Source organism: Seriola aureovittata, chromosome 14 (genome assembly GCF_021018895.1).
Source record: "Seriola aureovittata isolate HTS-2021-v1 ecotype China chromosome 14, ASM2101889v1, whole genome shotgun sequence".
Lineage (NCBI taxonomy): Eukaryota > Metazoa > Chordata > Actinopteri > Carangiformes > Carangidae > Seriola > Seriola aureovittata.
In genome coordinates, this window is record NC_079377.1 from 45,873 (window position 1) to 72,724 (window position 26,852).

General features: G+C 42.2%; 1 protein-coding gene and 1 long non-coding RNA gene across 3 annotated transcripts in view; one reads left to right on the forward strand and one right to left on the reverse strand.

The window, feature by feature from the left end:
* The first annotated feature begins 9,037 nt into the window (after positions 1–9,037).
* tm9sf2 (transmembrane 9 superfamily member 2) overlaps positions 9,038–26,852 on the forward strand; it is a 36,930-nt gene continuing 19,115 nt past the window's right edge. Inside the window, exons 1-5 of one of the 2 annotated variants that reach the window (XM_056394906.1) lie at positions 9,235–9,306; positions 13,344–13,411; positions 13,729–13,774; positions 13,998–14,091; positions 16,551–16,678. In XM_056394906.1, the coding sequence (XP_056250881.1) occupies positions 14,023–14,091; positions 16,551–16,678 (197 nt within the window). In that variant the 5' untranslated portion in view covers positions 9,235–9,306; positions 13,344–13,411; positions 13,729–13,774; positions 13,998–14,022. Of the gene's footprint in view, positions 9,307–13,343; positions 13,412–13,728; positions 13,775–13,997; positions 14,092–16,550; positions 16,679–26,852 lie in introns of both variants that reach the window. The other variant, XM_056394905.1, reaches the window with a different exon arrangement.
* LOC130181118 (uncharacterized) lies at positions 19,918–22,560 on the reverse strand. The gene is made up of 3 exons (XR_008829525.1): positions 22,044–22,560; positions 21,339–21,408; positions 19,918–21,243 (listed from the first exon to the last, which is right to left on the reverse strand). It is a non-coding gene; the product is annotated as an uncharacterized LOC130181118 (long non-coding RNA).

Here is a 26,852-nt window from a genome sequence, read left to right on the forward strand (position 1 = left end):
GTGAGCAGAAACAGTGTTTATACTAGTGGTAACCTGTCCATGAGACTTGTCCCGCAGGCACTTCCCCTCAGTCTTCCCCCCACCCCAGGATTTTGCCCGTAGGCCAGTCTATGTGGGGGTTGTGGCTGACGAGCCACGGATGACCAAGTATCAGTGTGCGTGCAGGTGAGTGAAACGGGTAAAAGTTTGTCCGTTCAGAGTGGTTGTCTAAGGTAAGAGTTGCAGGTTCTGTGACGTGTGTGATAGTGAACAGTGCTGTACCATTCAAGGCACTAGCCTTGATGGGTTGTGACAGAGCCTCAGTCTTCAACCCCAGCTTTTTGGCTATTCCCCAGTCCATCAAGTTTTCATCAGCCCCAGAGTCAATTAAAACATCTAATTCAATAACTGTGGCATTGTGTGTTACCTTGATGGAGGTCAAATGACGTGAAACAGGCCTTGACCGGGCAGACGACCACAGGGTGTCCAGGTTCCCTGCAGTAGAAGCACCGCCCCTCCTTGAGGCAGCCCGTTCCGCCTGAGTGAGCTGGGCCCTGCCCAGCTGCATCGGCTCCTCACCTCCAGCCAGAGGAAACCGGCCGCGCTGATCCGACGATGATCGACAGGGAACAGACCCGGGGAAAGCGGGGATGTACTGTGGGTGGTCTGGCAACTGCTGGTGAATTCTCTCAGTCGGTTTTCCATTCGGACAGTGAGGGAGTCCAGGTCTGGAGGAAGGTCCAAAGGCAACAGCCGCTCTTGAACGGGACCACCCAGCCCCTTCAGGAAGACGTCATAGAGGGCCACAGCGTTCCAACCACTTTCTGCGGCCAAAGTCCGGAAGCGTATGGCGTAGTCACAGACGGACTCTCGACCTTGCCTCAGCCCACTCAGCTCCCTTGCCTTTCCTCGTTCCGTAGAGACTGGGTCGAAGGTCTTATGAAGGGCTTCCTTTTAGTCTCAAAGGGATCTGCAGAGCGGGGAGTCTCTCACCCACTCAGCCGTGGCCCCTCCCCTCGCCCTTCCCGCCAGGTGGGAAATCATGAAGGCAATCTTGGCTCGATCTGTGGGAAATGCGTGAGGTGAAAGTTCAAAATGCATTTCACAGTCGGTAAGAAATGACCTACTTTGTTCGCCTGGCTCCAGCTCCGGCATAAGAAATGGTGGGGACCGGCGGGGGCTCAGGCGCAGCGAACAGAGTATCAGTCTTGTCCAATCGGCTGAGAAGCCGCTGCATCTACTCCGCGAGATGCCCCATCTGAGCATTAATGACAGCCTTGAAGTCTTCTTGGCTATGGGCGAGGCCTTTGACTCCCTAGCCTAGCGCTTCCATCTGCTCCTCCTGATGGAAGAGGCGGGCTCCCTGTGACCTGAGAGACCTGTTAGCTGCTCAGACCCTGCTGCTTCCATACTGGGCAGTGTGTACTGTCACAAGGCTTAGACACAGGACGGAGATGCAGGGTATCAGAGTCTTTATTGGGAATTAGAGGTTCTTAACTCCAAGACAGAGAAATAAACACAGGCTATGAAATATTACCTCTGACGCACTTCTTAAAGAAGAAGCGTAGTTTAACAAATTACCAAAATAATAATCGTTCCAATAAGGGAGGAAAAGACTACATAAAACGTTAACAGAAAATCACTCTCGCTACAGAGGAAAAAATAATTAACAAAAGAAATCAAATAGAAACAACAAAAACTCTCCTGAAAACTGGAGGCACTATAATATGAAAAAGGTAAGTAAATAATAATCACTCCACATGGAGGAAACAAAAAGGCTATGCAAGCATTAACTATGAAGACAAAACGAGGATATAAAACTTACAACAAAAAATCTCTCTTGGAGGAACCGACAAAATCTGTGGCAATGACTATGGACCAAACTGTGAAAAAGGCTGGGGTGAATGCAGATGAACGAAGACGAACACACTGGCACAAGACAAAGGGAGACGCAGACTATTTTAACACATGAGGATAATGGGGAACAGGTGGACACAATCGGGAATCAGGGAAGACAATCAGACCGGTGACACGTGAGGAAGGGCAAGTGACCTGAAACGAGAGGAGAGTTACTTTTTCAAAATAAAACAGGAAATGACAAGACAAAACATGGAGACAGGACAAAAACCAAACTTGACCTCACCGCGGTGTGACAATTGGTTCCCAAAGCAAATGTCAAGGAGGCATGCACTGCTTCAGCTCCACCACCACTTGGCAGACCAGATCATAATCTGGTTTTTCTTCAGCCTTCCTACAAGCCCTGTGTACTGAGGCAGGCTGCAACCTCCCGCTCATTCAGAAACTGGATCCCGGAGGCCAGTGACTGAAAAGTCTGTTTTGAATGCACAGATTGGAATGAATAATAATAAGGATAAAACCAAGGACCCTGACCTTGATTGAATGGTTGAATGTACCACGGACTACATTTTTTTTTAAATGTATTTTTTTGGGCTTTTTGTGCCTTTATTGATAGAGCAATGGAGAGAGACAGGAAATGGGGAGGCAGAGAGAGGGGGAATGACATGCAGGAAAGGGCTTGTCCGATGCAGGAGTCGAACCGGGGCCAACTGCAGCGAGGATCTTAGCCTCTGTACATAGCTCAACCAACTGAGCTATACGACACCCCCCACGGACTACATTAACTTCTGTATGGACACTGTAATACTAGCAAGGAATGTACACTGCTTTCCAAACAATGAACCCTAGATCACCAGTAACATCAAGACCCTCCTCAACCAGAAAAAGAAGGCCTTCAGGAATGGAGACAGGGAGAAGCTCAGGTGTGTGCAATATAAGTTGAAGAGGAAATTAAAGTAGGCGAAGGAGGACTACAAAAAGAAAGTTAAGAGGAAGCTGCAGCACAACAACACCAGAGAGGTGTGGAAGGGGGATGGGGACTATCACTGGCTATAAAGAGAAGACCAGCCAGGCAACATCAGGTGATGTGGACAAGACCAATGAGTTCAAACTGTTCTACAACAGGTTTGACACAGCCTCACCTGTTCTCTCTCCCACTGTTCAGCTGCAGCTTCTCCTACAGCATCTCCTTCATTACCTGACACTGCAGCTGCAACTCCCTCCACACTGGGGTCAAGTCTCCTGTCCTTTACATCAGAAGAGGTGAGGGAAGAGCTCCAGAGGCTATGTCCTGGAAAGGCAACAGGCCTGGAAGGTGTGTGTCCAAGGCTGTTAAAGAACTGTGCAGCCCAGCTGGTTGAGCCTCTCCAGAGGAGATGATCCTGGATTGTGGATTACTTGACAAGAGGTGGTGCACCCTTATAAATACCTTGGCGTGAGAGGTGTCCGTGAACATGGATACCATCCAATGGAAGGGGCAGAGCCGGCTCTTTTTCCTCAGGAAGCTCAGGTCCTTTGACGTCTGCAGTGAAATGTTGCACATGTTTTATCAGTCAATGGTGGCCAGTGTGCTCTTTTAAGCTGCAGTCAGCTGGGGCAGCAGCATGTCAGACATGAACACAAAGAGGACAAGCTGGTAAAAAAAAAGCTGGATCTGTGCTTGGCAAGAGTCTGGACTCACTCAGGACTGTTGTGGAGAGACACATAAGATGGAAGCCATCTTAGACAATACCAACATCCTCTCAACATTCTGGCAGGACACAGAAGAGCTACAGGTGCAGCAAACGTCTCATCTCACTGTGCTGCAGAATAGAGAGGTTGAGGAGATCCTTTGTTCCACTGCCATCAGGGTATACAACACCTCAGCCAAAGGAAGTGGACTGATGTAATTATTATTGTTTATTTATTATTCAGTTATTATTATTATTATTATTATCATCAATGAGCTAATGGACACATGAATTTCCCCTAGGGGATAAATAAAGTAGCCTATCTATCTATCTATCTATCTATCTATCTTGTTGAGCTTCGCATCCTTGCTTGCGTTGAACTTCAGGAAGCAAACTTAGACGATATATCTTTAGCCCTCCTGGCATATTTATTTCAGACTTAACTTGGTATAACCTTCATGACCGAACATGTGCACGCACAGACAGACTGAACAACAAATCGGGGTGTGTCCCAAAACAAAAACCAATGGCATCCGTGCACAGCGCCACACTGTGGTGAACACGCAACACCACAATTGTACAACAACCATACATTCACACACAACAACTGAGTACATCTAATTGTATCTCTTAACACCCCCACTTGTACTCAGGTTCTGGAATTTCAAAACTTAAAGAAAATCACACAGTAAAATACAGTGCAGATGTGGACCTTTTCCATTCTTTAGATACCAAACATAATACCTGCGAACTTTTTCAGTTTGACTTTGGTGACAGGCTTAGTCATAACATCTGCAACCATCTCCTCAGTACTACAATAAATCAGATTCATTTTTCCCTCATTCACAATGGACCTTATGAAGTGATATTTAATGTCCACTTGTTTGCATCTTTGCCTGCTTACAGGGTTTTTGGCTACTGCAATTGTTCCCTGGTTATCCTCATACACTACAGTCTTTGTGTATTTGTAATCATCAATGCTTTTTAGCAGTTGCTCCAAATATATACACTCTTGCATAGTGGAAGCCAGGGCCATATATTCTGCCTCACAGGTTGAGAGCGCTACCGTAGGCTGTTTCTTTGTTTTCCAAGAAACTAGAGAACTGTTCTCACTAAGGCTCACACAGTAACCTGTAGTGCTGCGTCTGTCTGCAGTATCTGACGCCCAGTCAGCATCACTATAGGCCACTAGCCCTAACTCCTTTTTGTCATTTCTTCTGAAACACAACTCTCTGTCTGCAGTACCTCTCAGATACCTTAGTACATGTTTCACAGTTATCCATTGTTCTTCTGTTGGTTCACAAAAATATTGTGATAGCTTGCTTACCACAAAACTTAAGTCTGGACGAGTACAGGTTGTCAAATATATAAGGCTGCCTACAGCCTCCCTATACATCCTAACATCACACATTTTAACAGCGTCTTCTGTGTAATATAGTTTTTGATCACATGGAGTGTCTCTAGGTTTGCAGTCCTGCATGTTAAACCTTTCCAAAATCTTGTGGACATATGTTTCCTGTGACATTTTTACACATCCATCAGACTGAGTAAAGTTGATGCCGAGAAAATGCTTAAGTCTACCTAAGTCTTTCATTTTGAACTTTTCTGCAAGCATCTCTTTTACATCTTTCATCACTTTTTCATTGTTGGTTGCGATTATCAAATCGTCCACCCAGACTATCAAAATCACCTTTTCATCTTTAGTCTCTTTGACATAGACACAATGGTCTGCTGGGTTTTGTGTGAATCCTTTTTCAGTTAAACAGTCATGTAGAGTCTTATTCCAGTTTCGGCCAGACTGCTTTAGGCCGTACAAAGATTTCTCCAGCTTACATACCAGACCTTCTCCTTCCTCGTAACCTTCTGGTTGGTCTGTGTAGATCTCGTAATCTATCGGAGCATGTAAGTAAGCAGTTTTTACGTCCATTTGATGAAGCAACAGGTTCTCCTGTGCTGCTTTCTGTAACAGTACTCTTACACTTGTCAAATTTGCTGTTGGGGAGAAAGTTTCACCATAATCAATCCCCATCTTCTGACTGTAACCCTTTGCCACAAATCTTGCTTTGCACTTGTCTTTACCTTCAATGTCAGTCTTTACAGAATAAACCCATTTACCCCCCACTGTTTTCTTGCCCTTTGGCAGAGTAGTCAGAGTAAATGTGTTGTTTTCCTTTAATGACTGGATTTCTTCATCCATTGCTTTAGTCCACTGTTTTGAGTTAACTGACTCCATAGCTTCTTTAAATGTATGTGGGACACCACACATTGCTCTATAACAGTAATTAATAGTAGTATGAATCCCATCCCTATCACTGTTACTAGTTACAAAGTCCTTTAAGTAACCTGGTGTCTTCCTCTCTCTTGTAGGATACCTCCCGCTGGCAGTTTCACTACTTGTCTCACTTGACTCTTCTTGGTTAAACTCACTTGATGTACTACCTTGTGAATTTTTGTCTCTTACCCTTGTTTCCTGAGATTTCTCAGTGTTCTCATAAACCTCTTGTGTTGCTCTATCAGTCTCTGTCTGTCTCACTCTGTCATCTTCATCATTATTTGGTTCTATCTCTACTGTCTGTGTTTGCTTTTCCACATTTACCTTGTTCACAAATTTCACAAGTCTGTGTTTCTGCACCTTTTCAGTGTCAGGATGATAAACCAAATAAGCTGGACTATTTTTGTCGTAACCGACAAAATATCCCTGATCACATCTGGAATCAAGCTTTCCCTTGTTCTGTTTGTATGTGTAACATACAGATCCAAACTTCTGCATTTTGGACAGATTTGGTGTTTTATCAGTTAACATCTGGTAAGGGGTCTTCCCTGTTCGCTTATTAAAGCATCTGTTGCGTACTATGGCTGCTGTCTGAACAGCATAGTTCCAGAGAAATTTGGGTAGCTGACTTTCAATTAGCATGCACCTGCCCATCTCAAAAAGAGTACGCCAGCCCCTCTCAGCGGTACCGTTCTGATGAGGTGAATATGGAGCTGATGTCTCATGCTTAATGCAATTTTTCCTTAACAGGGTTTGAAAGTCTTTACACATGAACTCAGTGCCATTGTCAGACCTTATACATTTAACCTTCCCATAGGGGCAGTATCTGCAAGGAACTTTTCAGTTGCCTGCACCGTGTCACTCTTTGATTTTAGAAAGTATACAAACACTGCATTTGAGTAATCATCGGTAAATGACTGCACATATTTGTACCCATCTATAGATCCATTAGCTACTGGACCTGCTAGGTCTGTGTGTACCATTTGCAAGGGAGCCTTTGCTCTTGTATCAGGTTCTCTACTACGGGTTTGTGCAAACTTTCCCTGGATACATAGCTCACACTCTTGATCAGGCTTAGTAGCCTTGCCCTTAATCTGCATACCACTGACAACATTTTGCAGTCTAAGTACATCCTCATAGTTACAATGGCCTAATATTTCGTGCCATGTTTGCATGTCATGACAAGTACTACACTTATCACTATCATCAACCTCAGTGTGCAAATAATACAATTTGTCATACACATGAATGTTCAACCTGGTACCATCTTCATGTATCAACACATCCTGTCCTTGTTTAAAAGTGACTGTTGCTCCAGAGGCAGTTGCTGACTTTACCGAGAAAATATCCTGGGGGTAAGACGGTATAAACAACGCGCCTCTCAGCGTTGCTCTGCATCGTCGTCCCGTGCTGTCTAACAGGAACACCTCTGCATTCCCCTTGCGTTGAGCGACGCCTCTGCACAGGGTGCCGTCTGCCAACTCCACACAGTGCGTCTCCGGCTTGAATGTGTTGTGGAAGCTTTTAAACTTGGCTATATCGGTAACGATGTGGGATGTAGCTCCAGTGTCAACCATCAGGCCCTTTTCGTTGATGCTGCGTGCTGGTTGTTGCTGCTGAGCCCAGCTGTCTGCGTCCCTGATCCTGAAGGCGTAATCTGCTGCTGCTGCTGTAGATCCGTTGCCGCTCTCATCTGCGATTTTCCTCGCTCCGTCCTTTATGTTTTTACGTCTACAGGTGACATCGTTGTGAGTGTCACTTTTACAATGACTGCACCATGTCTTTCGCCGACATGCTTTCGCTCGGTGACCTTTCATGCCACACTTAAAACACACAATTCCCGCATCCTCGTTGGTCCTGTCCCATGCACTTGACTTGGCGGGCCTCCGCCCGGCTCTCGTAGCCGTTTTCATCACATTGTCATTGGACTCTGCTGAAGTTAGCTTTTCTGTGGCTTCAAAGCTACGTAGTCTTGTTTTGAACTCCGCGAATGTGATATCGTCCTCATTATGTGTTACATGAATTGCAAATGGCTTAAAACTTTCAGGCAATCCCTTTAAGACCATGGCAATCAGTAAGCCGTCTCCTAATGTTTCACCCGCGTTCCGCAGCGCCGTGATGGTGGTCTCTGCCCTGATGATATAGTCCGTAACAGTCTCGCTGCTCATTTTCTGCAGCGACGTCAGCGTTGTGTACAAGTTAATAATGCGGGGCTTCCCCTTCCCTGCATAGTACTCTATCAATATTTTAAATGCTTTTCTGGCATTGTCCGGTGCATCTCTCATAATTAATGAGAGGCTCTTATCATCCAAAAGTTGAATTAACTCAGCATATGCATCGGCATTTTTCTTACCGTCTGCTGCTATCTCATTTTCACTGTTGGGCTCTCTCAAAACCGTATTCTTGAGTCCCAATAAATGCAAATGTCCAAGTACCTTAGTCTCCCACAGTTCATACTTAGTTTCGTCTCCATCAAACATGAGTCGAGGCAACCTGCTTGTCCCTCGTGGATCCATGATGCTATCCGTTAGCCGTTAGCACGCTGTCCGTCGCGACTTTCTATCGGCAATCAAACATCAGAAAAACTCTTCCCGGAGTTGCTCCTGGGCCCATAACCTGTTGAGCTTCGCATCCTTGCTTGCGTTGAACTTCAGGAAGAAAACTTAGACGATATATCTTTAGCCCTCCTGGCATATTTATTTCAGACTTAACTTGGTATAACCTTCATGACCGAACATGTGCACGCACAGACAGACAACAAACATTTGAACAACAAATCGGGGTGTGTCCCAAAACAAAAACCAATGGCATCCGTGCACAGCGCCACACCGTGGTGAACACGCAACACCACAATTGTACAACAACCATACATTCACACACAACAACTGAGTACATCTAATTGTATCTCTTAACATATCTATCAAATGGATTTTTTAATTGGAATTTTCTTTTGGAATGCTATAGGGCTTTTACAGTTATTTTATTTTTATTTATACATTTTATTTGTCATTATAGCAGGCGGTTTTGAATATGTTTGAGGAATGCAAAATCAATTCATACTACTCCCACTACTACTAGTAAAAGTATTGTATTGAATTGTTCTATATAAAGTTTATCGTTGGATAACGACGATAGAGCGACGTACTTATGAACGACGTTTGAAGGACACTCCTCTCACGCTATTACCACACCACAGGCTCCTTCGGTAGGAAATCCGTGGCACTATCTACCCGCCACAGCTGGTGTATGATCCCACAATTCTTCACTTCACCAAGCGGGGCTTCCGGCTGTGACGTGTCTGCCTGCTGCAGAACCGGATACTGGTGGCTGTGAGTGCTGGATGTCAGAGTGGACTACGAAGAGGTGGGAGGTAACTGTGTGAATCTCTAGGGAAGACTCGCCGGGGTGAACATGGTGCTGTGGCTGTTTGGAGCTGCGCTGCTGGCTCGAGCGGCTGGCTTCTACCTCCCGGGCCTGGCGCCCGTCAGCTTCTGTGAGCCGGGGAAAGACCAATTTCCAGACTGCAAGGTAAACATGACATGTTACAGGTACCTGTACGACAACCAGGTGTTCTCACAAAGTAGCCGAATGACTGATTTACAGCGCAACCACTAAACAAACAGGGAGAAGGTACCAGATGCGTTAGAGGAGCTCGAGCTTTACAAACATCTGTAATGACTAACGTTAACCACAACAAACAGCAGGCTAACGTCCACGGAATCCGTGCTAAACAGACAACAAGCTAGCTGTTTAGACGGCTCTAAGTAACTTCGTTAGTCTGGATATCAAACTGTGAACAGCTACTGGCAGACTGGAACCTGTAAGCGACACATTATTTGGTTATAATGTTAGTCCTGGATAATCTGTGTCACGAAGCTGGCTATGAACTGGTTCTGTTCACTCTGAGTTCATGTGGAGAGAGCCACAATGAAGTGATCAATATGATGTGAGATGAAACAGCAACAGCAGAAAGTGAAATCTAAAGAATATGATCACATAACTAGAATAGAAAAGAAGCTGCAGATCAACACTAGAAAAAAAATCCTACAAGTAAGGCTGATGATATACTGTAAGTAAGTGCAGGGAATACTATAAGTGTCAGTAATGTTACTTTTCTAAACATGTGACGCACAAAAAGTTAAAATTATTGTCAGTTTCTGAAGCAGAGGTGGAGTAGTTCATGTCTAATGACCTCTGTCTGACTGAGAAAAATCATCACTGTCAGGAATGAAATGATTGTGCAGTTAAAATACAACCTTAATCATCATTATATAATTGAATAGTGATTAAATAACAAAAAATAAAATTAAAACCACAGGAAAGTGGAATAATAAATAACAAAATGATTCCACTGATCTATATAATATCTACTGCTCTTTTATTTGTCCCTTTATTGTTAACTCTTATCCTCTTGTCCCTGTCAGGATCCTGTAGAAATGATGACTCAGTTTTTCCAGTGATCCGATTGGTCATTAGTTGACAGGCTGTGACAGGTTTTGATCTGATCCTCTAAAGTTAACCTGCTTTGGAGCAGGTTAGGAGTTCAGTGTAAGTTACCATGGTGATTTACCCCAGTAAAGAAGTGAACCACTGTTGTAGGATTGAAAACCCAGAGTTAATCTCAATAACCTCAGATCCCATTTTGTAGTACAGGCTTCTCACCTAGTCAAAAGTGAGAGTTGCCACATACAATATATTGAAATATTTGAAGTCATTATACTACCAAGTGGTGGGAGGGATGATACTTTACAGTGTTTCCCACTGGTCTGAAATATACTTGTGGTGGTAGCTGGCGAAAAGGGCAGATATTACCTGCTGGCACAAAAATGGTCTACTACATGTGACAAACAACAAATACGTGTGACCTTTAACACAATATTTTGATTTATTGAATATTTCTATTAACTTTACATAATATACTTAACAGATCCTACCCACATGGGAAATCAATGGGTACGCATCTGTACATTTCCCCTATATACATTGTATTTTGGAATGAACATGGCGATGTGCACCTGAAAAAATGGGACATGCTTTTTTTATTTGACTTGATATTTGAAAATTAAACTTGAAAAAGAAGGATGTAATTAGATTAAAACAGCAAACAAAAACATGTTCAGCAAAAACAAATGCGGCCAAAGAAGCATGTGAGTTAATTTTTAATTATTCAATTAATAACTTTCCTTTCACAAGCTAACTATGCCATGAATGTGACCAGAGCCAAGTCATTGCCCACACACCTACATCTTTGATAATGATGTGCATAAGATTATCTTTTAGATAAATATTGATTTAACTACAATATCCGCGTCCGCATCTTCTAACATACAGTACTTGTCCCTTCTAACGTCTCTCTCTCTCGCCCAAGTAAAGACTATGTGTGGGAAACACTGTATAACACCCTGTCATTTTATGTCACATCCTCTAAAATAAAGAGGTTTTCTTTTTGCAGTCTTTTGCAGTCACCATCAATGACACAAAGTCCACCAAGGTTTCCCACACAGACTTTGCTTTGGCAGGCCAACCAGGTATATTAACGGCCACTCAAGTATATTTGCTGACTCATTTTGACATTTTATTTGTATGTTGTCAGAACAACACCATTTGATATCGGTTACTATTCTCTGCTCACTCCCCTGTAACACTTTGTTCTGATAATGCACAAATGTTGTGTTAACATTCACATATAGTATTATAGTATATTTCAGATCTGTGGGAAACACGGTCCATCATGTAAAAAACTTGAGTTAAAACCACTCAGACTAACAAGAAAACATACAATCAGAACATAATAAATAATTCCAAACTTTTGTGCTTCTAACAGCAAACACAGTTTGAAGGACAAACCACTAACAGAGTTAGATTATTTCCCTGCTACACATTAAGAAATGGAATGGACCTAAAAAGGTACAAAGACTTTGTCACTCCAGCTGCAGCAGGGTACAGCACTGTACCTTTGAACGTTGGTACATTTTTGTACCTTCTTGCCTACCTCTAAAAGAACATTTCTGTACCCCTAGTGACAAATTTTTTTTCTTTTTTTTTGGCATTTTTGCCTTAATTTTGAGAGAGACAGGAAAGCCAGGTTGAGAGAGAGGGAATGACATGCAGCAAAAGGCCACAGGTTGGACTCGAACCCATGGCCGTTGCAGTTAGGACTGAACCCATGTGATATGCATTCCACCAGGTGAGCCACAGGGGTGTCCCCAGAGTTGGCTTGATTGAGTTATGAGGTACAGTTAGTGCGACATGTCATTTTATACCTTTATGAGGCAAAAACATACCCCTAAATTCAGAGACAAAATCATTGACAGTTTTTGACCAAAATTTATTTAAAGAAATGTATTTTAAAAAACATCATCATCAGCCTGTACCATAATCTTGTTAAAACTACAATTATGTACCCTTTGCTGTCAGCAATGATCTTGTACTTTTAAAATTAAACAAAGTTTACAGTTATCACGCTAAGGACCATTTCACTACCTTACAGGGTACTTTTCTGAAAAATGTACTGTTGGGTACAAAAATGATACCCCTATTTCTCTGTGTGTACACAACTAAAGGCACACCATGAAAAAGTCAGTATGCTTTACATTCAAGTACATAGTAACTCCACAGCAAAAACATTAAAGTGCTGCATTGCCACAACTTATCTGTATCAGCATTCACCAAAACATTAATAACACACTGAAAAATCACAGCACAGCTACAGTATCTATACACTCAGCAGCTACACTCCTGTCTTCATATGATGTTCAGGTTTAATTGGGTTGTTTTAGAGAGGTGTTGATTCAACTGTGTGATAATTCTAAAATTAATCACGACCTCCCTGGAACAACACAAACTGAACATTAAAATCTTTATGGAGGCTTATCTGTTATGGGACTGTAGCATTACTATATCATCTGTAGCTAGGTGCACCTAACACCTAACTGCCAACTGAATGTATCCTACTTTCATGTAGTAAACAATTTGTTGGAATTTCCTTTCTTTGCAGTCACATTGTCCGAGTTGGGTTCATTAGAATGTTCAATGTTCAATTTTTCAGGTCAGGCTTTGTGAAATCTCAGCATGGACTAGTCCTGATTGATTGTCATGCTGCCATAGACAACTGTTCCACACACTGGTTTACACTCTGCTCAGTAAAAAGTCCTGAAAACAGACTGGAGTAACAGAGGGACTGTGACATGTAGAGTCCCCACAAGAAGAAATTATTCCCTGAGCCTTTTTCATGATTAATATTTTTAACTGGGGAATTTAGTCACACGTCTTTAAGTATTTTTCTATTGAGCTGTGTCAGAAAATGTTAAAGGGGTCAATTCACCCAAATTACTCACACAGTGAGCTACAAACACATAAACAAAAGAAAAAACAATTTCCTTCTGTATCCAAAACATTGTTTGTGGAAAAGTTACACTGCTGTTAAGTCTTAAAAATCTCATAAAGGCCTCATGACAAGGTGGAAAAAAGAAAATCAACTAGTCTGAACAGCATGAAAACAATTGTGTGATTGGAGTGTTGCTGCCCTCTTCTAATACGTGTCTGTTTGCTGTGTGTTCTTCTAGTCAACCATTGAGCTGTTTGTGAACAGGCTGGATTCAGTGGAGTCTGTTCTGCCCTATGAATATACTGCGTAAGTAGCACTGTACCAATATGTCTGTTGTTTCTTTGGAGGATTTCTTGTCTTATCCTTCAGGCTTCAGAACCTAATTTATTTTATTGTTGGCCAGAAACATTCAAGAGTTGTTATTCTTGCAGTTAGAAGCTAAAGTTGATTTTTATGTAAGTATTCAGATATTTTATTCAGTAAGTTCAAAAACTATTACAGTGCAGAGTCCCGTCATCACTACAGTGTTTTAAAAAAAAAAAAAATAGACTGACAGGACAGGTTTCTTAGTTTGAGGTATGTTTTGAATTGAAATATTTTTATCATGGCTTTATTCACAACAGATTGAACTAAAAGGCAAAACAATAAGCCTCAACCTTCAAAGTGAAGGTAATTGTCATTTTTACATTTAATTTGCTAGTTTTAGATTTACAAATGGATCAGTTTTTCATGTTACAATTTAATATAATTTACATGTTCCCAACTACTGGAATTACAGGACGTAAAGAGTTGAGAAACCCTAGAACCAGACAAAACGTCACTAGTCCAGTATGTAATTGGGAATAAAGATATAGTTTAATGTGCTCTGAAAAGTCTCCTCCTTTTTGTGTAGGTTTGACTTCTGCTCTGAGAAAACAATGAAACGTCCATCAGAGAATTTGGGCCAGGTTCTTTTTGGGGAGAGAATCGAACCTTCACCATACAAGGTACAAGAGTTGTTGAAGATATTTTAGTTGCTGTTTACATACACAAAATAGACAGCAGATAGCAGCTCACAGATACGTGTGTAGGCCAGTTACACAAAAGTGGAAACTACCTTATGATGGGATCACACCAGCCCCGACGTCTGTCAACAAATAGACATTAAATAGTCATTATTCAATTCAATTCAGTTCAGTTCAATTCAATTCAGCAAAAGTTATTTGTCACCAGGGGGCACATAGAGTAGTAAGTAGAGTAGTAAGTAAGTATACAAAAAACACACAACAAGTGTCAGACAACTGTACACATTAAGAAAAAAAAGGTGGTGCAAAACAAATACTATACTATATGTAACTATAATGATAAGGATAGTAACAAGATACCATGGGAAGATACCATCACTAGTGTAAATAAAACACTGTACACCATTATTGTTTCTATGTTATCACATCAGTGCTCAGTGCTGATGGCTCACCCATCTTCAAACTCGGCTGCATTTTGAGCTCAACCTCACACTTGTAAAGCTTCATGACTTTATCTTGCAGGTTGTGAAGCTATCATGGTGACGGACGGACGGACGGACGGACGGACGGACGGACGGACGGACGGACGGACGGACGGACGGACGGACGGACGGACGGACGGACGGACGGACGGACGGACGGACGGACGGACAGACAGACAGACAGACAGACAGACAGACAGACAGACAGACAGACAGACAGACAGACGGGTGGTGTCTGCTACAATAGGACTCTATAGGACCACTTTTTGCCAAAACAGTACCAGCCCCACATTCTTGCAGCAGAGTAATAATAAAGCAGAAAATCTTTATACTGGATTATAGCTTCTGACCTTTATTTGAACTACCAAGCAATGTTGCATCATCATATTGCAAATATATGTATATATTTTATATTTACTTAAATAAATATGAAAAAGACATACTGCTGACATCATGGTTAACCCGTGAATAAAATTTTCTCGATAAACACTCTGAGTAAGGCACGCTGGTTTTTTCTACATGCACATAGTAACAATAGTAGCTTCAGTACTGATTATTCACACATGATAAACCAGTGGAAAAGACAGAACAAAGGCTCCTCAGAATGATACATCTTTGGTATGTGTTAGGCAGTCAGACAGATGTATGTGTTTCACATGCTGTGAAAACTATATATATTTGTTCAGGGTTGGCAGCGTCATGTCACACACTCTAGCTCTCGATGTTCTGTGCAATACACACCCACTATAAAATCTGCAACTGTCTAAAAATAGCATGAAACTTTAAGTCGCTATTTGTAAGTTTTCTTTTTGTAATAGTTATCACAACATCAAATTTTTCACAGTTTTTTGCAAATTGTGTCGCCATGGTTACTTACACCTCAAAGAAAAATCATGGCACATTATCATGGAACACCGATCAGACCATTTTGATGTATAATTGGCCTTTTTCTAAGAGCTGCCGGAAGAGTTCTAGTTTGTCATATGAAATACAAGTGATTGCTACAAGCTGCTGCTGCCGCTGCTGAAGCTCGCTGCTTTTGTCCTGGTCCTGCTCCTACTTGCAGCTGGAGTAGCGGACTCCCAGCTCTTGCTGCTGGAGCTGGCAGCTTTCCCTCAGCAATTAAATCTCAAAGGATTAATAAACCTATCAAAACAAAAGAAAATGGGATATTAGAGACTACTGCTTGCAGCAATCAACAATAACATTTTGTGTCTCTGTGTGGTGCACAGCAGGCACATAATTAAGCAATAAAAATGTTAATATGTTGATCAGATTGAATAATAAATACTAAACAATCTAATAAGGTTTTGATAAAAGAAGAAAGAACACTCAAAGATTAAGGGAAACTTGCAGTTACATGAGAACATTAATATCAGTTTTGGTGGAACAACTCTACTATCCTTTATGCACTCATTGTACTATAAGTACCCAGTCGGGTTCAATGCAGATCAGCATTATTACTTCATCATTTAAGTGGGTGGCAGATTAGACATACTTGTGTTCTTTGTTCAATAGTGAAAAATATTTTTTCAGTTTGATGTACTTGGCTAAAAGTTGTCCCTGCTTCCAGTCTTTGTGCTAAGGTAACACAACTCAGGTGTGCTAAGCCTGTGCTGAATGGAACGGTAATATTGATATTATTATTTGACAAGGTATGACGACAAACTAGGGTTCCTGTATGGGGCTGGTGTGTGTCATTATTCCTTTGTCATAACAGGGGACATAGAAACTTCTGATTGACCAGACAGAGTAACAGCTAGTCTGTGTTTTATATGAGCAAGAAAAGGTGTTAAATTTCACATCTTAGATCCAGCTTCATTTTAAATGTCATGTTGAATTGAAATTTTTGTTGTAACATTTGCGCAGTGGAGAAAGTTGTGTTGTTGTATCAGTGACAGCAGACACAAACAAACAGTTGCAGTGGAACAGTGCTCACGACGGTGTGTCCTGTGTCAGTTTGAGTTTAAGAAACCTGCAGTGTGTCAGAAGGTGTGCACCAGAACCTACAACACCAACAACCCATCAGACAAAGCCAAACTGGACTTCCTCAAGAAAGGCATGTTACTCAACTACCAGCACCACTGGTATGTATGACTCACTGACACACACATCATAAAGTGAAAGAAAACACAACCTCATGCACACACCAAAACACATGAATAATTTACACATCACAACAGAGGATTTCAAATGTAAACTGGAGGTTCTCTATAAATGGTTTGAAAAAAATAACAACTAGGCCTTTATGACCAGGGAACTTTTATGTCAGTGTATGAGAATTACCCGATCAGTTTCTTTGATAAAATAACTTAACATGACAGGACATGGTATGAAAACGATATGTCTCCACAGCTAGTCTAGCCTTCACTTCCTTTGTTCCACTGCTTAACAGGAGTAAATGTGCCTGGTGCATTCCCTTAAAGTGACAGTACCTGATTACCTAAGAAAATGAGTTAATTAACCCATTCTATACATTAAATATAATCTAAAGTAAAATTTTCTCTCCCAAAAAACATGAAATAAATTATGAACAATTTAATTTTACCATTTTAAATACACAGGTATAACTCAAAATTTACATCTTCTAGGAATGTTATAAGAAAACTATGAGGAAAAAAATCAAGCTAATCCTTCTCTCATACATTCCCGACCCCCTTATTGTTCTCTAAACTTAGAAATGATTACCAACCAGCATAAACACAGAACCATGTGCTAATTTAAGTCCTAAGAACAGTCTTGAGTCTTTTCTTTTCTTTTCTTCTTTACCACTGCCTCATACTGATTCCAAGAAAAGATGGATCTTGGTGATAGGTGTATCTAGTTCGGTGGTCTTAGACTTTACACAAACCCGGCAAACAAGTCCATGATCATCTGGCACCGATTAGATCACTTTGCCTAAGACCCATGAGTTTATAGTTGCAGTCTCATCCACACGCACAACAATGTCCCCAGGCACAAGTTTAATGACTTGTGTGACCACTTCTGGTGGAGCTCAGGCAAATACTCTGTCATCCAACGTTTCCAGAACAGGTCCAGCATATATTAGACCTGCCTTCACCTTTGGCGTGCATAAAGGTCTTCTGGAAAAGTCCTGGAGGCAGAGTTGGCTTAGTTTTTGGGGGTTTTTGGGGTGAGTGCCTCCCAGTCATTTGGGTCACTGGATGGTCTGGTAATGGGCCGACTATTAAGGATGGCCTCAGCCTCACAAAGAAATGTCTGAATGCTCGCCTCGTCTAGACCTTGTTTTTAGGGTGGAATTGAGGATTTTTCTGATGGACCTGATCAAACGCTCCCACACTCCTCCATGGTGAGAGGCTGAAAAGCAAAAGCAAAGTGCCCTCTATTTTGGATGTGTTCCTGCTCTGCCCCAACAAAATTGGTCCCGATTTCAGAACACAGCTCCTCAACTTCACCTCTTCTTGCAGCGAATCAGTGTACTGTTAATGAAGTAGTATGTGTCGAGGGATACTGCTGCCTCCAAGTGCACAGCACAAATGGCTAAGCATGTGAAGATGATGCCGTATCTCTTGACAGTAGCCCTTCCATGCTTGACCTTGAAAGGACCAAAATAATTTTCTCCAGTTCTAGCGAAGGGTAGTTCAGATTGTTGTACTAGCACTGGGGATCCAGTATTTTAGACGCAACTTGGATAAAACATGATGTGCCCACTGTGACCTTATTCTTTGTGAATCTCCTGAAGGATGAGCTCTGACACACGTAGGTCTTTAGACAGAATGGGTGTTTGGCTTCTTCTAGCATGGCAGCCCAACTTAGCCTTAGATTGAGCTTGTATATGTGGCTGCTCCTTTTGACAGGCTCACCCTTTTGCAGAGTGTTCATTTCCTCTTCCAATTTCTTTTCTTTGGCAGCGGCATATAATCTTCAGTTTAGCTTCTTTATCCAGGGGTAAGGGTTCCTTTGCTGTGGCTTGTTTGTAGTTTTCCATAATTTTGTGTTTGTGTCTTTGTTGATTCTCATCAGCGTACGTTAAAGGGGACCTATTATGCAAAATGCACTTTTCCATGGTTTTCTATCAGTAGTATGTGTCCCTGGCGTGTCTACGGACCCCCCAAACATGAGAAAAGTCCATTCTCTCTGTCTTTTGCTTTCTCCACCTTTCAAGAAATGTGTGCTCAAACGAGCGAATTGAAGATTCTCCCCTGGTGACGTCAAGAAGGGCGATGCCCCTCCCCCCGGATGGGTGACGCTCCCCGAGCTAGGTGTGTGTTCCGCCCCCTGAGTCCGTGTTGCAGACGGTATCGTTAATTCCCTCGCGAACACTGGCTTTCGGTAGAACAATGTCGAAGGTACGAGCGAAACACAGTCGTTTATTTGTTGTTGGTTGCACAAACCAACACAGAAGTCTTTTTTTAATCCCTACGCCCGATGATCTGAAGACCCAGTGGATTCATTTTATTTTTGATGGAAATGTTCCCGCTCCAACTCCGAAAGTGTTGTACGTGTGTGCTAACCATTTCACCTCGGACTGCTTTCTCAACGAGGGCCAGGACAACGCAGGATTTGCTACAAGTCTCAAGATAAAGCTTGGATCAGTACCGACTGTCCGTGACCCAACTTTGAACTTCGGAGTTGTAAGTTTTACCATTTTATGTTGCTTTACTGTTTGTTCACGAGAGCCTGTTGCGTGTGTTGTTAGCATGGCAGCTAACGTGGCTAACGTTTAGCGTCGTCGACACGCAGCCGGGTGTAGCCGGGTACAGGTTGTATGTAATTCTTCTGCTTGGTATCGCCGTGTCACATTGATAAGAGCCACCCTGTTAAATGTATTATATTTTAAAGGCGTTTTAGCTGTCTGTAAAGTCAAGCCGGTAAAATTCGGACTAAAAATAGGCTTTGTAGTGATTAGCGTAGGTGTCCGGGCTTGTTTATTAGTGCTGTGAAAGTTATTATTGAGAGTCATGCCTTATAACGGCCGTTTTAACGTTTATATCATGTTCACAGATACAGTGCCTGTGGGGAATATCTAGATAAGCACACAGTTAAGGGGATATATCCAAGGGTATAGTCTATAATACACATTTTTTGCATCTTGCACATATAGTGAGCTATTTGCAGCATTTACAAGCTATTGACAACCCAGTTTACACATAATTGAGAGCATCTGTTATCATTCTTGCACTGTTTGCAGCTGTTGCCATAACTACACATTTGAGGAGATGTTGGTGTAATCTCTGTTTCCTCTGTTCAGGCCATCTATACAGCTTCCTGCAACAGGGGATGTTGCATGCCAGACTGACCCACTGCAGGCACACAGTTATCCTTGAAGATCTTCAGCCTCACATCAGAAGTACAGGTCTGTAGCCATCTGAAGTGCATCTACTTTTGATAAACCTAACAGTCATTTATCAGTCGTGGAATAATGTGCAGGTAAATGAAGCTGTGGTTACTTAGAACTTGTGAGAGTGTGTAGGCTAAGGTTTCTGTCATCATCTGTCACCTGGCTGCCATGTAGTACAATGAAAATGCTGACCGACCACAAGCCCAAACAAAAGAAGGTGAACCACTGTTCAAGGTCCAATTTCCAAAAGCCATGAAGGGAGAATGCAGAGCTACACCAGTTAAGACTGAGGCGACATTCTATAAGTGTTATATTATTTTATTTTTCAACCAAAAAATGTTTTGTACACATTGTATTAAATATTGCACATATAATGTTATGACAGTTCCATCAACAACAAAATACAGTAAAGAAAATGTCAGGAGGTATTTAGAAACAGACTCATTGTCATTGTTTTGTAAAAACAAAAGTGAAAAATGTAAAAAAAAAAATCTTTTGTGTTTTATCAAACAGGGAATGTGGTGGACCTCATATTTGAAAAAGTCTTTGTGACCTGGGACCATACACAGAAGCTGCTTTGGCCATCCCCATCCCAGAGGACCTCACTGCACAGTTCGAGCGGCCTGAGAAGGAGGAGGTCATATCCAGCTATGTGTCCCGGTTCTATCATGGGCCAGTCTAAAACCCACATACCGGCCTGTGGCGTCAGGAAACACGGCATGGATGCGTAGGACCACGCAGGCTAGAATGACGACCCAGATTCTGCAACCAAGGAAGCCCCAGCACCAGCTCACAAAGCTCCTATAGGCTAGATACCTGTACTGACTAAAACAACTGGACAGGACATTTAGTCTTGCAAACATATATCTATGTTGTGTCTCACAATTTTTTTTATGGATCCAGTGAATCCTACAGTTTTTTTATCATCACTGATTATAAGTGCCTCATTTGATGTAAATAAATGCTTGATTGTTACTAAAGAAATGACTCCTCTGAATTCATATTATATGCACACTATCTGCTGATAGAAGAACTTTACAAATCAAAGAGCAGCTAAACTAATTTATTTGAGTGTGTGTTACTCTATTTGTGGTGTGTTATTACCATTGTAAAATTATGTGCACTGAAGTAAAACAAGACTGTCTAACATCTTTTATTTAGATTGAAACTATGTTTTTTACAAAGAATCAAAACGTACTGTTGTATTCCTCTCAACCGTTAAGGACCATAGTCAGTGCAGTACATGTTGCAGGCATTCTGGAGGGAGTACACATTGCAGAGCGGCTCCAACCCAGGACGGTCTACCATACATGGTAAATCTTCCACGATCTCCCATAGCCATCTGGTAACCTACAGTGAATTGCAAATGGTAAATTCTATGGTTGATTATAAATGTAATGTAATCAAAACAAATTAGTGATTAGTTTGTCCAGTGAGAATGCTACCTGTGGTATCTCTTAGCAGCAGATGTTCTCAGCTTCTGTGCGCATGGTTGCACAGTTTCCACAGGAGCACCTGTCCAAAATATAGAGAAAAATGGTAACATTCACCAAAATATAAAGCTTGTGAAATTCAAACACTGACAGACAGTGGACCTAAGGTGGGTAAGAAGTAAGCTTCGCTACATATCAAGTGCATATAACAGAGGTAATTTATAACATGTCACTTATTGCATATAATGTGGAGCTTGACAACAGTGTAGTGTAGAAAACTGCACAGTTCAGTCTTTGACTAAAGATTACTGTTGCTGTCAGACATGTTTATGCTGATTTACAGCTTTCATTGTAGTACACAAAATAAATTTACTACATAAAGGAAGATGTCATGATGAGCATCACTGCTCAAAACATGGAGAAAAATTATTTACTTTGTCAGCACCTATTAAAATATCTGACTAGTACTGACATTGAACACCTGTAGCAGTCTACATACAACAAACATTTTCACACTGTAAAAGTATATCTAAGGAAGCATGACAGATAACTACATTACACTATTCACAATAGTGCTTATTTACCAAAAGAGCTCCCACTAATGACGAGACAGTAACAGTTAGCATTAGCTACCTAGCTACATGTTAGTAACTGTGTGCCAGCTCTCATCAACAAACTCAAAATGTAATGTCAAAATACACAAAATTGGTTACCAACCATTCAGAAACGTCCTGCTGCAGTTGTAGAGTTTGAACTTCTTCAGCAGCCTCTCCCTCTGGCTCAGATTCTGGATAAAAGTTGTGTGGTTGAACCAAATCGCTACCGACGCCAGGTTGCCGGTCACGGTCACCGTAAACATTAGAGCACGGTGCCAGAAGCCCGAACGGCATCCCCTTCCGGAGAGGGGCGTGGTCAGGCACATCTCATTGCATTTAAAGCTACAGACACAGAAACAGCCTGTTCTGAACAGGGCTCAAAAAGAGGGGTTTACAGGCATGCTGAAATATAGGATCGGAGTGGATTTTTTTAGCAAAAAGCTTCAAATACATGCTTTGGGGACCTCTGAGACTTATTCAAACTTGTTGAAAAGGAGCATAATATGTCCCCTTTAAACATCCATGCCACTGCTTAAGAAAGCATGTCGCATTCCATGAGGAAAAAGTGCTCTATCAGTTGCTTCATTACATCCATCCATTCATTTAATCACAGAGCATTGATTGTAGCATTTTTCTTGATCTCAGGATCTGCTCTGGTGAGGTCTTCCAGGTGATCAGGAATCTGACGCCAGCTGTCAGCTGACTTGGTGAGAATGTCTGGTCCAGAGAGCCAGGCTTGGTTCTGCACAAAAGAGTCCACCTTCTGTCCTCTTGATGCATAATCAACAGGATTTAAGTGTGGGCTGACATGCCTCCACTGAGATACTGTAGAACCTTTAAGAATGTCTGATAATGTATTAGCTATGAATGCGTCCTGCCATAGTTGCCGTTGTTAATTCTAAGCATGGGACGCGACGGTGGTGGGCTTAAGTGGGGCAACTGTTGTCTTTATCCAAGATCTTTCTTTGCTGGTAGGATCACTGGTGCAAAGATTCCCAATGGATTGTAGATGGAACTCACCATGGTGAGGATGTTTCTTCTGGTGGGAGGTTTGTTTGGATGACAATTCTGAATTTGAAATTGTCAGACTGGACACACCATTGTAGTCCCAAAGCTCTCTCTAAGGGGAGTGAATCCTGATCTGTATAGATAGATAGATAGATAAATATTTTATTTATCCTCTAGGGGAATTCATGTTTCCATTAACTCATTGTTGATAATAATAAAAATAACGATTAATAATAAATAAACAATAATTGAAATAGTCCACTTCCTTTGGCATTCCTTATACACGCCATAATAGCTGTGTCATCTGAGTATTTCTGGATGTGGCAAGACTCAGAGTTGTATTTAAAGTGCACCATATACAGGGTGAACAGGAATGGAGCCAGAACAGTCCTCTGTGGAGCCACAGAGACATACTGTTAGACAGCACAGAAGACGGCCGTCTAACAGTATGTTTAAGAATGGGGGTTGGGTGGTGTTAAATGCACTTGAATCAAAGAAAGTCAAAGAAGATAATCCTCATGTAACCACCTGGCTAGGCCTACTTTCAGTCCTGACACATTAACCATATCTCGTCAGTAACATGAATTACCATTTCTTCCCACATTGGAAGAACTAATGATGTCTGCACTCTGCACTGTTTCACCTGTCCTCGTGATTCTCCTGCTCTCAAACTCTCTTTTTAGAAATAATCTGCGATTTGAGACATTTCTGCAAAAAAAACCAACAATTTACAGATGGGATGTTAATTTAAGGATTTAGGTTAATTTAGGGAAACTTTTCACCTTTTATGTGAAAAAAAGTTTGGTTTTACTTGACATTACATTATTCACAGCACTTTGAGGACATAACATGAACGAAAATACTGGACGAATTGTGTCCTGTATTGATTCAAATCACCTGTTTGAAGAACCGCAAAATCAGGTCGCCTCCTTCTGCAGAAAATCCAACATGTTCGTATTCTTCTTCTTTGGCAATTTCGGATGGCGCTGCCTGATGCATGGATTACAATACAACACCAATACACTGTCATAGTGGCGTATAGCCGCAATTTCAGTTACAAATGTCAAATCCACAGAGTACCAAGAAAACAAGTACTACAATTTTGTCGGGAGGCGGCACGAAATTTGATGGAGGTGGCCGCCTCCCAATTCTCTATGCAGGAATAACCCTGAGAACAAGACATGATGTTTTCCACAGGACTGGGACCCTCCCTGTTTGTAGACTTAAGTTGAAGATCCTCTGGAGAGGCTCAGCCAGCTGTGCTGCGCTGTTCTTTATGAGCCTTGCACACTCACCATCCGGGCCTACTGCTTCACCTTCACCTCCTCTATTGTAAAGGACAGGAGACTTGACCCCAGTGTGGAGAGAGTTGCAGCTGCAGATGTCAGGTTGTGAAGGAGATGCTGTATGAGAAGTTGCAGCTGAACAGTGGGATAGAGAACAGGTGAGACTGTGTCAAACCTGTTGTAGAACAGGTTTAACTCATTGGCCTTGTCCACATCGCCTGATGTTGCCTGGCTGTTCATGTCTTTATAGCAAGTGGTGGTCCTCATCCCCTTCCACACCTCTCTGGTGTTGTTGTGCTGCAGTTTCCTGTTTGCTTTTCTTTTGTAGTCCTCCTTTGCCTACTTTAATCTCCTCTTCAGCTCATGTTGCACACACCTGAGCGTCTCCCTGTCTCCATCCCTGAGGGCCTCCTTTTTCTGGTTGAGGAGGGTCTTGATGTTACTGGTGATCCAGGGTTTGTTGTTTTGGAAAGCAGTGTACCGTCCTTGCTGGTATTACCGTGTCCATACAGAAGTTAATGTAATCTGTATTCAACCATTCTATCAAGGTCAGGGTCCTTGGTTTTATCATCTCCCTGTGACTCCAACAGTACATTCCAATCTGTGCACTCAAAACACACAATACAGTAATATCCCTCTACCAGTCTGGTAGCCTATGACACACAGTTCTGGTACCTAAAGTAGGGATTGGCTGGCTAAGATAAATGACTATAGACCAGTGTTCACATCACACATCATGAAGACCCTGCAGCGACTGCTTCTTTACCTTCCGAGGCCACAGGTTGAATATGCACTAGACCCCCAACAGTTTGTCTACAAGGAACATATTGGAGTGGATGATGCCATCCATTACATGCTCCACCAGGCCCATTCTTACTAGGATTAGCCAGGTGGTTACATGAGGATTATATTCTTAGATTTTTCAAGTGCTTTTAACACCATCCAACCCCCCATTCTTTTTTTTTTTTTAAAGTATATTTTTTTGGGCTTTTATGCCTTTAATGGACAGCACAGTGGAGAGTGACAGGAAACAGGGAGGCAGAGAGAGGGGGAATGACGTCGAAATGCCGTCCGATGCGGGATTCGAACCGGGGCCAACTGCAGCGAGGACTGTAGCCTCTACACATGGGGCGCCTGCTTAAACCACTACGCTACACGACGCCCCTAACCCCCCATTCTTAAAGACAATCTGGAAGGGGTGGGGGTTGAGCTTTGCTTCACGTCCTGGATTGTAGATTACCTGACAAGACGACCACAGTACGTGAGGTTGGGTTTTTGTGTCTCAGGGACAGTGATGAGCAGCAATGGGGCTCCACAGGGGACTGTTCTGGCTCCGTTCCTGTTAGCCCTGTATACGGCGGACTTTAACTACAACTCTGAGTCCAGCTGCATCTAGAAATACGCAGATGACACAGCTATTGTGGCGTGTATCAGGAATGGGCAGGAAGAGGAGTGCAAGGATCTGACGATGGCCTTCAGTGAATGAAGCGACAAGAACTGCCTCTTTCTGAACATCTCCAAGACCAAGGAGATGGTCAGCGACTTTCGGAGGTCTAGGCCCACCCTTCAGCCACTTAAGATTCGAGGGAAGGACATTGAGATGGTGCACACTTTTAAATACCCAGGTGTGCACCTGGACAGTAAACTGGACAGGGATGCCATCAACCAGAAGGGGCAGAGCCAGCTCTTTTTTCTCAGGAGGCTAGTCCTCTGATAAAACATGTGCAGCATTTCACTGCAGACATCCATCAGTGGTGGCCAGTGTACTTTTTTATGCTGCAGTCTACGGGGGCGGGCATTTCCGACATGAACATAAGGACACTGGACAAGCTGGTCTAAAGTGGCAGGAGTCTTGAGGTCCATTTTTGAGAGATGCATGCAATTTAAGATGGAGGCCACTCCATCAATACCAACCACACGCTACACAACTTTCAGGCAGGACAGAGGAGCAGCTACATCTGCAACCAACGTCTAATCTTGCTGCTCAGCAGAACAGAAGTTTTGGAGATCCTTTGTTCCCACTGCCATTAGGCTATATAACACCTCAGCCAAATGAACTGGACTACTATAACTAATTATGTTATTATTATTATTTATTAACTATTACTATTACTACTAATGAGCTACTGGACACCTGAATTTCCCTTAGGGGATAAATAAAGTCCATCCATCCATCCATCCATCCATCCATCCATCCAAGAACATATTTTAATAACAATAACAACTAGAAAATTCCTGAAGAAATGCTGAATGCGCCTGCTGCGTGGTGCGTATCCATCACACGTTTCAATCTATACAGACCTGTACTTTGAGTTTCATTCATGTTGTAGAGACTTATCCTAACTCTGACTTAAGTCACTGCAAGTATCCCTCAGAAAGCTTTTGTAACTGAGGACTGGCCAAAGTGACCTCACAATGATGGTTTCGAACCTAAATTTGTCACTCCAACCATAGCAAGACATGTATACACACGTGTACATGCCCTAACAGAAATTGATCTGCAATAAAGCTACTGTGATTTGCTAGAACAGAACAACATGGACAACAGTAAAACATGCCCTGAGTTAATCAGTCTAATTAGCTAATCAATCAGTTGTGTGAAAGTTTGGGCAGCAACTTTTCTTGTGTGTGTCTGT